General features: G+C 32.9%; 1 protein-coding gene across 1 annotated transcript; it reads right to left on the minus strand.

Moving 5' to 3' along the window:
• Positions 1–165: 165 nt before the first annotated feature.
• LOC133197566 (NADPH oxidoreductase A-like) lies at positions 166–15,033 on the minus strand. Its single transcript, XM_061333663.1, has 14 exons — positions 14,951–15,033; positions 11,303–11,433; positions 10,524–10,662; positions 10,005–10,132; positions 9,696–9,840; positions 8,990–9,194; positions 8,547–8,643; positions 6,675–6,797; positions 6,302–6,441; positions 4,455–4,607; positions 1,551–1,785; positions 1,233–1,322; positions 681–805; positions 166–457 (listed from the first exon to the last, which is right to left on the minus strand). The coding sequence occupies exons 2-14, from the start codon at positions 11,418–11,420 to the stop codon at positions 284–286; spliced, it is 1,872 nt and encodes a 623-aa protein (XP_061189647.1). The 5' UTR covers positions 11,421–11,433; positions 14,951–15,033; the 3' UTR covers positions 166–283.
• Between the last annotated feature and the right edge of the window lie 439 nt (positions 15,034–15,472).

The raw sequence follows: 15,472 nt of genomic DNA on the forward strand, positions 1-15,472 counted from the left end.
AGTTTTATTTACCAGTTTTAAGAGCTTTTGCAACATTTTGAGAAGTACCAATGAATCTGATTTAAAAAGGAAGGCTTTGATAAAATCAAATCAAATAAAATTTATTTTTCATTTACATATTTGATTTACACAAAAAATATAAATATTATAAATAAATATCACAGAACGCTCTTTTATGTATAAGTGCTGAACCAAAGTATCACTGGTATCAAAGAAGTTCCAGAACACTTATATCAATAATTGCACTGTTCCCAAGCACCTGACTGTAAAATGTTACTACTGATCATGTGACCCAAACATCGATCTGATATCTGCCTTCTCTCTCCAATAATGAAAGGTAAAGTTTGGCCTCCTCAGGAGTTATCTGCCCTTGGGTAATGATAATCTCTAACAAAGTTTTATGAACATCATGTGACATATGCTTAGCATCTCCACAAACATATACTGCAGCATTTTCCTGCAAGAAAAACAAAATAAAAAATTAACCATTCTGTATCTGTACAATTTTGTAAAATAAAAGAATAACCATACCTCTGATCTGATGATAAAGAAAATGTGTAATATGTCGATTCTTATCTTCTATATACATGTTTATGTAATATACAATGCAAGTATTAATTCCTCCTTACAAAATGTATGGTATATATTTCTCTATTCTATAATGATGACTTCTTTGTTACCTTGCTGATAAGACTCCATACTAAGACACTATCTTCTAAGAGTAAATCTTGAACATAAATCTTCTCCCTTTGGTCTCTAGAAAATGCTATCCTGAGATGTAACCCAAAATTCTCTTGCCATTTTTCTGCAACATTCAAAATACTAATATACAGTTTATATTTAAGAAATAAAATTAAAATACTCTACTTAGGTATATGATAAGCTCAACTGGAACTACCTGATGATATCTATATTTACATATATAAATTCATATATTCACAGTCACAAGCTGTGACCCTGTCATTTGTTACTAACAAAGTATGTTTGTTAGTGGAATAAAATTATTGCATAACACCTGAAATTCTCTATTATTTACAACTATGATACAAAAAGGGTTTCTTGTTGTTTGTAATCTTTTAAAAAAGTAAAAGAAAAAAAGATAAAAACAAATTTCTTGTTTTGGTGGTCATAGAAGCCCCACTCTGTGCAAGATATGATTCAAACACAATTTGACTTTGTACATGTATAAGAATATTTATCACCCAAAGATAAAATTCCCAGAATTGACATACCAAGCTCTTCTCTGTACAAAAAGTCCTTATTTTTGTGTCTGCATCCAAAGTAAAGTAAAGTCATTCCTCTGTCCTCTTCACTTATCAAGGCTGAAGTTATATTAAAATTATTACAAAAGATATCAGTTTTCTATTGATCTGTTGATAGCCATAACCAAAATGATATTCTATTTGTTCAAAACCATTATGCAGTAAATATAACCAACACTTATAATATGATTTTCTGTTTAAAAAAGATTAAAATCTAAAATTAAAAGAATGTTAAATACATGTAATTTAGATTACCATTTAATATATGATGGACAATACAGTATGTACCTCTTTCCTGCAAGAATGCTCTGAATGGAGCTATTCCGGTTCCTGGACCAATCAGAATGAGCGGAGTCTTGGTGTTGCTAGGTAACCTGAAGTCTGGGTTCCTGCTTATGAACACAGGGCACTGATCCCCTAGCTGGAGCCTGTTTTGAAGGTAACAGGTGGTTACTCCCTCCCGACATTTGTCCAATGAGGCGTACCTAACCACAGCAGCTGTTACACACACAGTATTGGAATCCTGCAAAGTAGAAATCAGGAATTATAACTAGCAGGTATAACCTTCAAAGATACTTTACACCGTTTTCATGAGGATGACTTCGGTTCTAAAGCGTACAACGTAATTGTCTATTCTTTTCTCTATTATAAATTGTAGTTTCATGAGCAATATAACATAATTTTAATTAAGTGCATGAATTTTTTTGTATGTAAAACAAGCATACAAAAAAAAAAAAAAAAAAAAGAGGCCCAAGGGCCTTGAATCGCTCTTCTGATAAACTGTACAACCTATCACTTCTATTTGAAGCCTCTAAGTATCCTGTATATTTTGTTATAGCCTTGAAATTCCAAAGGTAGGTCATCATGACCTACATTTTAGATAAAACACTCTGAGAACCCAGGATGATTCTAAGCCAAGTAGTACCTGAGAGTAGATCATGGTGACGTACTTATCACTTGTCATTCTCTGAGGACCCAAGATGCATCAACTAAGTTTGATGATTCTAAGCCAATTAATATCTAAAATATTTTTAAAATTATAACCATAAAATTTCAAAAGTAAGTCACAGTGACCTACTTTTAAGATGACATATTTTGTGGACCCAAGATACATCAACTGACAAAGTTCAATGATTCTTAAGCCAATAAGTATCTGATACATATAAATAAAGCGATAAAATTTCAAAAATAGGTCACAGTGACCTCCATATCAGTCGACTAACTCTGTGGACCCAAGATGCATCAACTGACAAAGTTTGATAATTCTAAGCCAATTAGTACCCGAAATATTCAATTATAGTCATATAAATTGAAAAAGTAGGTCACAGTGACCTACTTTTCAGTCAAACTACTCTGAGGACCCAAGATATATCAACTGACAAATTTTGATGATTCTAAGCCAAATAGTACCTGAAATATTTAATTAAAGCCATAATTTTCAAAAGTAGGTCACGGTGACCTACTTTTCAGTTATTGTACTCGGAGGAACCAAGATGCATCAACTGACAAAGTTTGATGATTCTAAGCCAATTAGCACCCAAAGTATTTAATTAAAGCCATAAATTTTCAAAAATAGGTCATGATGACCTTCTTTTCAGTCGACCTACTCCGAAGACCCAAGATGCATCAACTGACAAAGTTTGATGATTCTAAGCCAATTAGTACCTGAAATTTATTTAATTATAGTCATATAAATTTAAAAGTAGGTCACGGTGACCTACTTTTCAGTTGACGTTTTTCAAGGAACCAAGATGCATCAACTTACTAAGTTTTATGATCATAGGCCTTAAAATGTCCAAATTATGCCTTTAAAACGCTTTGAAATCAAATGCCTGCAAAGTTCAAAAAGTAGGTCATGGTGACCTACTTTTTAATAAATATGTTTCATGGCCCCAAGATGCATCTTATTACAAGATTTAATGATTCTAAACCTCTCAGTATTCGAATTAAAGACCTTAATTGTTTTGAAAAAGATTAGCCATAAAATTCAAAAAGTAGGTCAAGGTGACCTAATTTTTAGTCGACATACTCTGAGGTCCCAAGATACATCAACTGACAAAGTTCGATGATCATAGGCCTTAAATTGTTCAAAATATGCCTCAAAATCATTTTGAAAAAGAATGGCCGCAAAATTGAAAAAGTAGGTCACTGTGACCTACTTTTGAGTCAACATGATATGAGGTCCTTAGATGCATCAACTGACAAGATTTGATGATCCTAGTCCTTATAGAAAGCAAAATATCAACATTTTAATAAAATGTAATTTTTGGTCAACTTTGAAGTGCCCAAGGGTGATGCCTTGATAGTGATGGGAATCGGTAGGAATTTCATAATTGATGATTGGGTTACTCTATCTAACTAATTATCGATTATAATCGAACATTTACAAAGTCTATCAACTTAGTTAATTAAATGCTAAGAATGGGTAAATGACTACTTTCTGCATATGTTTTTGTTGTTCATTTTGCTGGAAAAGAATAAATGGATATCATCCGAGTGTTTTCTTTTTTTCTTTAATTTTTCTTCATACACTGTACAGATATAAACCTTACGTCTATACCAGAAAACGTGCTTTGTTAGCAGGGTATGGATACAATTGTCTGTTTGTATGGCCATTACAATACCCAAATAAGTTAATAGATAAGTTGCAGCTGGAATGTTTGGCTTAAAAACTATTACACTTGTTAAAAAAAATAAACCAATTAATCAGAATAAAATTTTGTAATCGAGCGCTTGAATTATGCCAGCAATCAACTGATTTCTGATTACAATCGATGATTGGAACACCACTATGCCTTGAACAATTTTTAATCTTCAACATATCCTCATCCTTTAGTGTAAGTTTGGTGACAATCTGCCCAGTGGTTCTTGAGAAGAAGATTTTTTAGCAACCAGTACTTTTGTTTCTATTTTCCTAATTATCTCCCCTTGTTTAAGGGTCACAACCATTGTTTTAGTATAAACGGAAGCCCTTGGGCCAAGGATACCTTGTGACAAATTTGACAATAATTGGCCAAGGGGTTCTTGAGTTATGGCCCATATTCTAAAAAGTTTACGCACACCGAACAAATGGCCATAACTTTAGCTCTCTGAGCCTTTGGCTCAGAAGAGCTAAAAAAAAAAAGAACTGCACTGATATTCATTACATTAGTGAGAACGTTCAAATTTACACACGTTAATATTTGTACTCACACTTTGAGGTGATGATGATATGGAGTAGTATCTGGGCTGTAAAGGCTTCAAAAGAGACAGGAATTTTTCTACAGGTAGGCCATCAACTTTAAACTCCTCCAAAATATCAATTATCTCCCTTTGCAACAGATATTCTCGTATATTTGAAGCAAGCTATCGAAAATAATTTCAAAATACATTAAGTACATTGTATTACAAAAGGCTCATGGACCACAGCAAACACTTCAGTAAAAATTTATCTACATCCAACAATCATTAAACATACATGTATTCTTCATAATATACAATTTTGATAGATGGTTAAGTGCTCATCAAAATCAAGCAGTTTGTTTACTAAAAGTCCACAAAGAAAATTTTCACAGATGTAATAAAGAGTAATTATGATAAACTCAGCCCCATCCTGGTGCCTGAGGCTAAGAATTTAATAAATTTGGTAGAAGGCTAAGTGCTTTATATTATTATCATTCCAACCACGTTCCTGTTAAAAATCCATGAGAAATGATCTTAAAAGTTGTGGTTTATTTTTAATATGCATGTATGACCAACTTGGCCCCGCCCTACATCTTAAACCTTACACCCAGTGACCATGAATTTTATAATTTTAGTAAAGTTTAGATTACTCGTAATCTTGCAAACTGTTTGCCTGCTAGTTGTCCAAGATTTGAAGTAAACAAGAAGATTTTGAAGTTTGCATCAATTTTGATTGTTTTAACCCCAACTCTAAGGCCCCAAGAAGACTAGTATCATGAAATTCAGAAGTTTTGCCTCCCTTTGTCCAGGGATGCTATATACCAAGAATGGTTAGAAATGATCCAGTGAAGAAGCTAAAAATGTTCAAAGGTTTACAAACAACACAGGGTGATGGACAAGAACGAACAATAATACAGTAAAACTTGGTTATAGCGAAGTCCTTGGGACCTGTGGATTTAATGCCCTATATCCGTAATTCGTTATATCCGTATAACGAATTCGTATAATTATATATAGTGAATTCGCAATATGCACGTTTTCCTTCATGTATTACTACCAAGTATGTACAGGAAGCAATTATCATAAAACATGCCTTGGATAACTAAAGTTTTATTATGAAATGAATTTTATAAACAAATACTTAATGAAGATGAAGTCAGTTCAATTTATCAAATTTTGAGCTCTTCGAAAATTCGTTATAAAAGATGTAAATTTCAATATAGTTAATGGGACTCAGAATCAGTTCGCTATATCCGTAAATTTGTTATATCAGAGTTCATTACAACTGTAAAATTTTGCAAAGAATTGTTATGAATTTTGCCGGGGACCCGAAAAACTTCGCTATATCCGTGAATTTGCTATATCCGTGTTCGAACTAAACGAGTTTTACTGTATGTCACCTGAGTATAACTCTGGTGACCTTCACCTGAGTATTACTCTGGTGATCTTCACCTGTGTATAACTCTAGTGACCTTCACCTGTGTATAACTGGTGACCTTCATCTGAGTATAACTCTGGTGACCTTTACCTGAGTATAACTCTGGCGACCTTCACCCGAGTATAACTCTGGTGACCTTCACCCGAGTATAACTCTGGTGACCTTCACCTGAGTATAACTCTGGTGACCTTCACCTGAGTACAACTCCGGTGACCTTCACCTGAGTATAACTCTGGTGACCTTCATCTGAGTATAACTCTGGTGACCTTCACCTGTGTATAACTCTGGTGACCTTCATCTGAGTATAACTCTGGTGACCTTCACCTGAGTATAACTCTGGTGACCTTCACCTGCATATAACTCTAGTGACATAAATAAATGTATGCCTTAGAAGGCCAGTATAGCTTTGATAGTAACATTATCAACATCAAAGTCTTACTTGTGGGTGAATGAGGTCCTCCAATGCTCTTCGCTGTAAAGGACATCTTGTAAAATCCATGATGTTTTCTAAAAACTCAGGCCTCACATGCTTTATATCCAGATATTTTAGCAGCATCTCTTTGCTTGTTATGGTACCTTCTAGAAAGATATATTGAGTTACAATGGGTTAATATGGCTGATTCCTGACTTGGATAAGATCAAATATCAACTTTCAATAACATGCCATATAAAAATAATTTTTTGTTTAAACATTCTACTAGGAATGAAATGTGACAAGTTTACAGATTATATAGACAATTCATTAGAGATAGACATAAAGGGCATTTAATTAGAGAAGCTCTCTTGAGCCTTTGGCTCGGGTGAGTCTGTACCAATATTAACAGGCAAACTGTGGTTTTGTATATCTATCTTCTCTAATCCACTGTAACCGAGAGTCTGTAAAATCCTTTGTACATTATAGGGATTGTTCTGTGGGTAAATACCCAATGCATCACCTGCAATGATGAATGAGATAATTGTACATCAGTAAATGGAAAGCATACATTGAAATACATAACATAATTACACCGAATTCATATGAAACGACTCAATATTACACTGCTTCTATTACATGAAATCAATCAATATAACATTGCTATTACACAAAATTGATCATAAAACTGCTATAACAAAAAATCAATTACTATAATATTGTTATAACATGAAATAAATCAATATAATTATTCTGCCTGTATCTTGCAGATAGTATAACCACACAATATTTCGGTGCATAGATTTATTGTGTAAATGCGGTAAAGAACTGAAACAAAACAAAAATAGAATTACTTATCAATAACATGATAAATAGTATCAATATATAACTATAGATATAGCATAAACTTTGTAATAAGTTGTAAATGAAAATATTCAAGAGGTAAATAAAAATAAAGATTCACTATTAAATCCAGAATATAAAGTTTTGACACAAGTGGGTTTCCATAGAAAAATGTTATGAACGTACTCCAGTTTTATGTTTAAAGATTATGACAATGATAGGGTTCCATACTTTAGAGTGATAACAATAGATATTCCTAATATATTCAAATTACAAACATTTCATTCAAAACCAGTATAAATATAATAAATACACATGTAATAAATATAAACAGCATAAGTAACTTACAGTGTGTGGCAGCATAGGTCAGAAATTTGACATAATGGGATGAGTCTCCTAGTGTGGGCCACACAAAGGAAAACAACACAGGAAGTGAGGAATTAAGGAAAAGTAACTCTTGACTTACAAATAAAAAGATAACTCTAGAAATTATAGGACAGATAACTATTTGATTAAGAAAGATAACTCTAACTGTGAAATAGATAAATAATTTAGGAAAATAAATATAGAAGTATAAATAGAATGTTCATAAACATTACAATAATACTGTTTCAACATGAAATAAATCACTATATTATACTTTCATGTAAATTAGTTGAATCTGATTCGTCGAGAAACATTTGTTAAAAAACACTATTACCCGCTGAATGATGAAGCCACGCCCTCTAGCGTAGCAACAGTCAACATTGCTTGACGACGGGTGATATTCCAAAAAATAGTGACTGCGCAGAATTTATGCGCGCAAGGATCACTGTTATATGTATTTGTATAAAACATTCAGTATAATATAATAAATATTGCATGTAGTTGAGTGTAACATTGAAAATTTTCACCCCTTGAAAACCACTGTCAACCTCGGCTGCGCCTCGGTTGACAATGGTTTTCTTGGGGTGAAAATTTTCAATGTTACACTCAACTACAGGCAATATTTATATATTAATAACACTGTTATAACATGAAATCAATCATTATAACACTGTTATAACACAAAATCAATCACTATAACACTGTTATAACATAAAATCAATCATTATAACACTGTTATAACATGAAATCAATCACTATAACACTGTTATAACATAATCACTATAACACTGTTATAACATGAAATCAATCACTATAACACTGTTATAACATGAAATCAATCACTATAACACTGTTATAACATGAAATCAATCACTATAACACTGTTCTAACATGAAATCAATCATTATAACACTGTTCTAACATGAAATCAATCACTATAACACTGTTCTAACATGAAATCAATCATTATAACACTGTTATAACATGAAATCAATCACTATAACACTGTTATAACATGAAATCAATCACTATAACACTGTTATAATGTGAAATCAATCATCACCTGAGATCCATGTCAGCCCACTTCCTGCAATGTCAAATTCACAGTGAATAGTAGCCTTGTCATCGTCATGCTCTACATATGTCAGCAATCGCTTCACCTGAAATTTAATATTACTGTGAACCTAAAAAACATTTTCTGGCAAATCTCATGAAAGAAAAACAATACTATGCACCAAAGAGCATACACAAAATTTTAGCCCTGATTCAGGAGGGCTTTCATCAACAAGCATTAGAGGACTTTTATGGACATCATTTGGTTAAAAATGCTGATTTTCTTTTTAGACAAATATTTTTCCAACAAATACTAGTACCATATAAACTCTGATACAAATGTGTGTAGAAATCAAAAAGCATAATATCAAACACACCAACTTTGAGAAAATGTCTTTGAAAAATCTCATGCATTATTAATTTGAAAAAAAATAAATGAAAAGACATGCTAACCATTAACTTTGAGAAGAAAGGGTTGGTCCTGTTATGTCCCTCATCCCCTCCCAGTGAACTGACACTGAGATAATCCTTTCTGACCTTCAAGTCAGCATCACTGACCACTCCCATCACTCTGTTCATCCAATCAGAAATGACTTCCCAGTCCTCCATGTCAACTGTCTGACAATCCAAGTCTCTAACAGCCAACAGTTCACAAAATCTGAAACATAATGCCAAAACAATTTTTTACAGTGCTCAATCCCAAGAATTCACACTTCTCCATTATACAAACATATGTATCAAGCTATCTAATTCAAAGGAATTTTGCCTTTTTCTGACTATTGTTTTAGACTCTTTCCAATCACATTGTCTAAGTAGTGTCATGATCAGAAACATCATTTGTGTGAACTTCCAATTTTTTTCCTTATACCATACTTGTGACCTCACATCTCACCCCTTCTGCCTACGACACTGATCTTGTTCTGTTGGCTTACAGTCATACATAATGACACAGATGCTTCAGATTTTAGGCAAGCTCTGTTGAGCTACCAATGTTTATTACAAAATAAAATGACCCTGACATGATCTGCACAGACAGACAGACTAACAGAGCAATACGTCCACTGCTGCAGGTGTTAAAAAAAGGTTCCTATTGCTTGATTCTTTAATTTACAAATTATCAAAACTTTACAAATGCATCTTTTAAGTGTTGTTCATGTACCTTTTATCCAGAGTTTTTCCTGTTTTACAGAACTGTGGGTAATTTGAGTCTCCCAGAGCCAACACTGCATAATGTAGATGACTAAAATCTTCACAAGATTTCATCAGCATCTCATAAAATGGAAGAGCATCTGTTGGGGGAACACCTACAATTTTATAGCAAAATGTATGCTCAGTCAAATCCATCAGCACATATTTACGACAATTCTGAAGAAAAAAATACCATGGAAGAAACTAATGGAGTTTAATCTTCTTTGAAAATTCAGACTGAAGGAAAAGAAATTTATATAAAAACTGAGGCATTCATTACCATCGCCACTGGTGGAAATGACCAGTAAACAGAGCTGTTCTTCTGACCAATGGATGTGTTGATAATGTTTTACATTGACCAGTCGAGGCTGCCATAATGTTCCTCTCAACAAGGACTCGGTAGATAACCTACTCAATTGAATACATTGATAAACTAGAATAAAATTTGGCTGAACTTTATCTTAGAGGATGTAGTTATTCTGTGTTTACTTTGATGCAAACTTTTTGCCTGACTAATACTCAATACTACTGGAATCTTGCTGACTCCCTCAATGATATACTGTAAATCACTTTATATTCAAAAAGTTGAAAATTTTATTTAAGCGTAATTACGCACGTCTGCCTGCTCGCGAAAATTTTATTCTCACTTATATTTGTATTGTTAAGGATTATATACAATAATCACAACAACTCGTGAAAATTTTGTCTCACTTATAAATACCAGATAGCTATCTCGCGAAATTAAGTTTTCTCAAAAATAAAGTGATCTACAGTACTTTAACTGTATATTGGCCTTTACCTGTCAAAGAGTTTCCTGGCCACCTCTTCACTGAAGCCATACTCTGTCCCATACAACACCAGAATCTGTTGTCCCTCTGTGGTATAATCCTTCTTGTACTTGGTTTCTCTTGGTTGTCTCCCCTTCACTGCTGGACTGCCTGGAAATATTTACAATGGAGTTAATTACTACTAATTCTAATGTCAAATATGGATTACATGAAATGACAAAAATATTTCTTTTCAATACTGAGCACCATTAAAACCTTGTTACAGGAAGTTAAGGAATGTGTGATCATGCATAATATTTTTAATTGCTGTATAGTTTATTGTGTGTATGTCTGCTATCAAAGTTACAATCATTACAGTATATATGTATATATCAAACATAGATTTATAAACCTGGCTATCTTTTTGGAAAGATTCATACCTAATACAAGTGCACTTAAAAATAAAAGTGAAGCATATTGATTTATTTAACAAGGAATTTCAGGAAACATATTTCTTGTTTTTGAAAACCATAAATTAATTAATAAAAGAGACAAGCTTGTAGATTAACTTCTTTTACAGCAAAAACCTTACTCTTCTAAAATACAGCTCTTTCTAACCAAGACAAAAATAAAATTGATGGGAACTATTAATACAGATAAAGGTTAAATTAATTTTCCCTACAGCAAGGTTTTTGGAAATTGATGGTGGTGATGGTGTGTGTGTATGTGTGTGTGTGTGGGAGGGGGGGGGGTTAACATACATTATAATGTCATTAACATTGACAGGTAATCACAATAGATAAATACAAACCTTTACTGATGAATGCATCAATACTGTTGTCAGCATACTGACTGCCTGATGTGGTTGTTAAGGTTAGAACAACATACGTCAAAATAAACAGTATCCCAATCAAAATCCATTCCAGCATGACCACGTACCTTCTAATAAAAACAACAACATAGTTCAAAATAAACAACATAGTTCAAAATAAACAGTGTCCCAATCAAAATCTATTCCAGCATGATCACCTTCTAATAAAAAAACAACATAGTTCAAAATAAACAGTGTCCCAATCAAAATCTATTCCAGCATGATCACCTTCTAATAAAAAAACAACATAGTTCAAAATAAACAGTGTCCCAATCAAAATCTATTCCAGCATGATCACCTTCTAATAAAAAAACAATATAGTTCAAAATAAACAGTGACCCAACTAAAATCCATTCCAGCATGACCACCTTCTAATAAAAACAACAACATAGTTCAAAACAAACAGTGACCCAACTAAAATCCATTCCAGCATGACCACCTTCTAATAAAAACAACAACATAGTTCAAAATAAACAGTGACCCAACTAAAATCCATTCCAGCATGACCACCTTCTAATAAAAACAACAACATAGTTCAAAATAAACAGTGACCCAACTAAAATCCATTCCAGCATGATCACCTTCTAATATAAAAGGTAATCTGATAAATCTGGTTAAACAATACGAATCAGATAAATTACATATATTTATATCATTTGACCAAAAAAAATTTTTTTTGTCATGACTCCAGTGTCCATTCAGGCATACTAAATAACTTTGTTTTGAGTTTAAAAACCTGTATTCTTAAGAATTCAATAAATAAATATTGAAAAAGAACTATTAACTATTTAACTATATAAAAAAAAAAGAAAAGAAGAAAGCCTGCCATCTATCATGTGTAACTCAATTCGTCTTTTTTTTTTTATATAAATACATGTATATACAACTGTTACTCATTGAAATACTGAATGCAAACATAGCCTGCGATCATGGAATGGCAAGAATTAAACACACTTTCTTTCCCTAGCTGCAAGATGATTGAAGGCAATTTAAAGAATTTCTTAGAATTTCTTGACATAAAATAGTTTGAAATAGGCTGTTTTTTTTTGTTTTTTTTTATGAAAACGAGTCCAAAAGTATTGCACATTTTGTAAGTGTAGCTCTTTGACCTACCAGCTATTTTAATTTTTTTTTTTTTGGGGGGGGGGGGGGGGTTGAATTCTGTAGCTAGTTGTAAACATGTGTATGACAAAAACCAATTTTAATTAATTTGAATGTTTTCCTTTTACAATTACATTATATCGTAATCAAGATAAAAATAAATATTGGTATTTGAATATCTAAATAAATTGTTAGTCATTATAATTTAAACTTTTTTATACGACAGTTTCATAAAGAGTTGAAATTTAATGATACTGAAATAATTTATGTGGCTGTTTTTTTCTTCTTATCTTTGTCATTTGCACAGAAAAGTACAGTGATCTATTTAGGGCACAGATTTTTTTTTCAAAGATACTAGGCAAAAATTACCTCATGAGCACACATAATATTTCATGTGCACAGCATAACATCTTGTGCTCATGACTTATCTTGCGAATCCGACATATCTCATTTGCACAACATACTGAGTATCTTGTGCATACGACTTAATTATTATCTCGTGCACGACATATCTTATGTGCACAACTTATATAAAATATTATCTTGTGTGCAATACTTATTATCTCATATGCATGACATACATGTAATATCCACTATTCGCTTACTTTTAAAAGTTATGGCCATATTTTGCAATTTTTTTCCTGAACTCTTTTACATAGCATATCTATGGAATATAAATGTTTTACAGATGGTTGATGGGTATAGACAGCGAATTTGTTTTCAAATTTTAAAATGAACATTTTAATCACAGTACACACTACTAAAATGTATGTTCCTGTTACAAAATTATAGCAATTTAAGACAGAGGTAATACTTTACATTTGGCCAAGGGTGGGGCATTTGTGTAGGTTTGAGAGATCTAGTCTCCACGAGATATTCTTTGACTCTTACATTGTAGAGCCAAGGAGGAGTAGTTTCTATATACTAAATATTGTCTATATTTTTCTAAATGATTGCTGACCTGGGCAACTTTATCATCAGAAATATACCAAAAAAGTTTAACTAATAGGTCAAAGCTAGGTTGTTTTATTCACATTTAATCTACTCTCTCAAAATTAAAAAATACCAATTAAATTCCACCAGTATTTGTCGAATCAATCATCACTCTTGAAGTTAGACTGTGTCCTGAGAATATTCACAATTTCTCCCTGTTTAAATCCCAGTTGAAAGCAATCCCTAATGATCACTTCCTTTGTTCATGTACGATTTACTTCCATATTTTAAAACTACTAATAGCGTCTTAAAACTCAAATCAAGTATTTAACAAAAGAATTAAAATCATAAGTCGTGCACACAAGATAGGTTGTGCCCACAAGATATTATCATGGCTTGCGCACGAGATAATGTTGTGACTGAACAAGAATATATGTCTTGTGCATGAGATAATTTTTGCCTAGTATCTTTGAAAAAATAAATTCTGTGTCCTAAATGTACCATCGTAGAAAAGTCATTCTGACTAAAAAATCATGCATTATTTTTTTTACTCATATTTCATAAAGTTATTTGGAAATCTATCATTACAAAAACAAGAAGTATTAAGGTGAGAGGTAACGTGTCATCACATATGATGAAGGGGGGGGGGGGGGGGCTCAAATTCAACCTTGAATTCTTGTATTTTCCCATATGAACTCAATTTATCAAAAATGTATGCCCAATGTCAGATGGGCTCAAATCTGAGGTCAATGACGATCAGCAAATATAACTTTGACTAGAAAGAATTTTTTTTTTAATGAGAAATAATTCAAAATTAGTTTATAGACCCTTTCATGATAACTGTGGTACTACACATATGCAGCGCAAAATGATATATTTTGGTGAAATATGACATCAAAGTAATTGTTTGAAAAACGTCATTTGATTATCTATCAACAAAAACTTCGCCAGACGTTATTAATTTGCCCTGCAGAAGATCAGTACTGCAGTTATCGCGAAAGGGCTTATTGATCATATGATAAATGTGTTTACTTTGTGTTTGTAAGAGGGGGTGTATTAACCTCACCAAAATTAGAAAGTTAAGGTATACTCTTAAAATCACTAAAATTTAGGAGCTAATCTGGATCGGCTTTGACCTCCTGGGCCCCAGCAGGACTTCTCCCTGGACCTACCACTCATACATTTGCTGCATGTGTCTGAGAGAGGAACGAACGACAAAACTGCAAAGTAGATTGTGGACCTATATGCAGTGAAGCCCAAAAACCCCTGTCTCTGAAAAAAAAAAACCCAACCAAATTCCTGGATCCATGCACCCACAGTTGTTGGCAATTTTATCAATAGTGAAAATAAATGATACACAGGCATAACTTCGCTACGCTCGACGAAGATCACAGGTACGATTTATGCCTGTTCATCATTTATTTTCACTTTGACAAAATTGCCGACTCCTGTGCAAGTCGACAGAGGAAACTCGAAACTTCAGTCTTTCTGCAAGGTGTGCAGATATACAACGTAATATTAGATGTTAACATGGTTAAGAAAACTATTTTATACCTTCCACTAAAAATGTCAATAGCTGAAAACGGTATACACGATATAAACTTGATAAACCATCCCCAATACTTCCCCCAATCTGAGCAGACTGTCGTCTTATTTTCAAAATATATTTTTGTTATTTCAAACCCGACATTGAAGAAAATTCGAGTATAATAGTTGGTGACAATTTCTGTAAATACATTTCACTATTTCTTAATATGACAGAGAACCGTTACACATTTTTTTTCTGTTCTACACTGGAGGTACTGTGAGCACTGAGCTCACACAATGATACCTATACCCCCCCCCCCCCCCCCCAGTAGAATAGAAAAGTTCATGTTTTGTTCTTGGATATCTGTACAATTAAAATTTAAAATAGGAGGTGCACAATGGCAGTAAATAAGAAAGATTCTGTGACAGTTTCATAAAATTTTATTCAATGGTATAGGGGGACTTGTGTTTAAGGGATGGCTACTCCCCATGTGTAACAGACGCAAGGAAGGACATCCCATCACTCTATACCCCCTCTCTTTTCATGTT

This window comes from Saccostrea echinata, unplaced genomic scaffold (assembly GCF_033153115.1).
Source record: "Saccostrea echinata isolate AGI-Se365-2 ecotype Australia unplaced genomic scaffold, CSIRO_AGI_Sech_v1 ptg000030l, whole genome shotgun sequence".
Taxonomy (NCBI): Eukaryota; Metazoa; Mollusca; class Bivalvia; order Ostreida; family Ostreidae; genus Saccostrea; species Saccostrea echinata.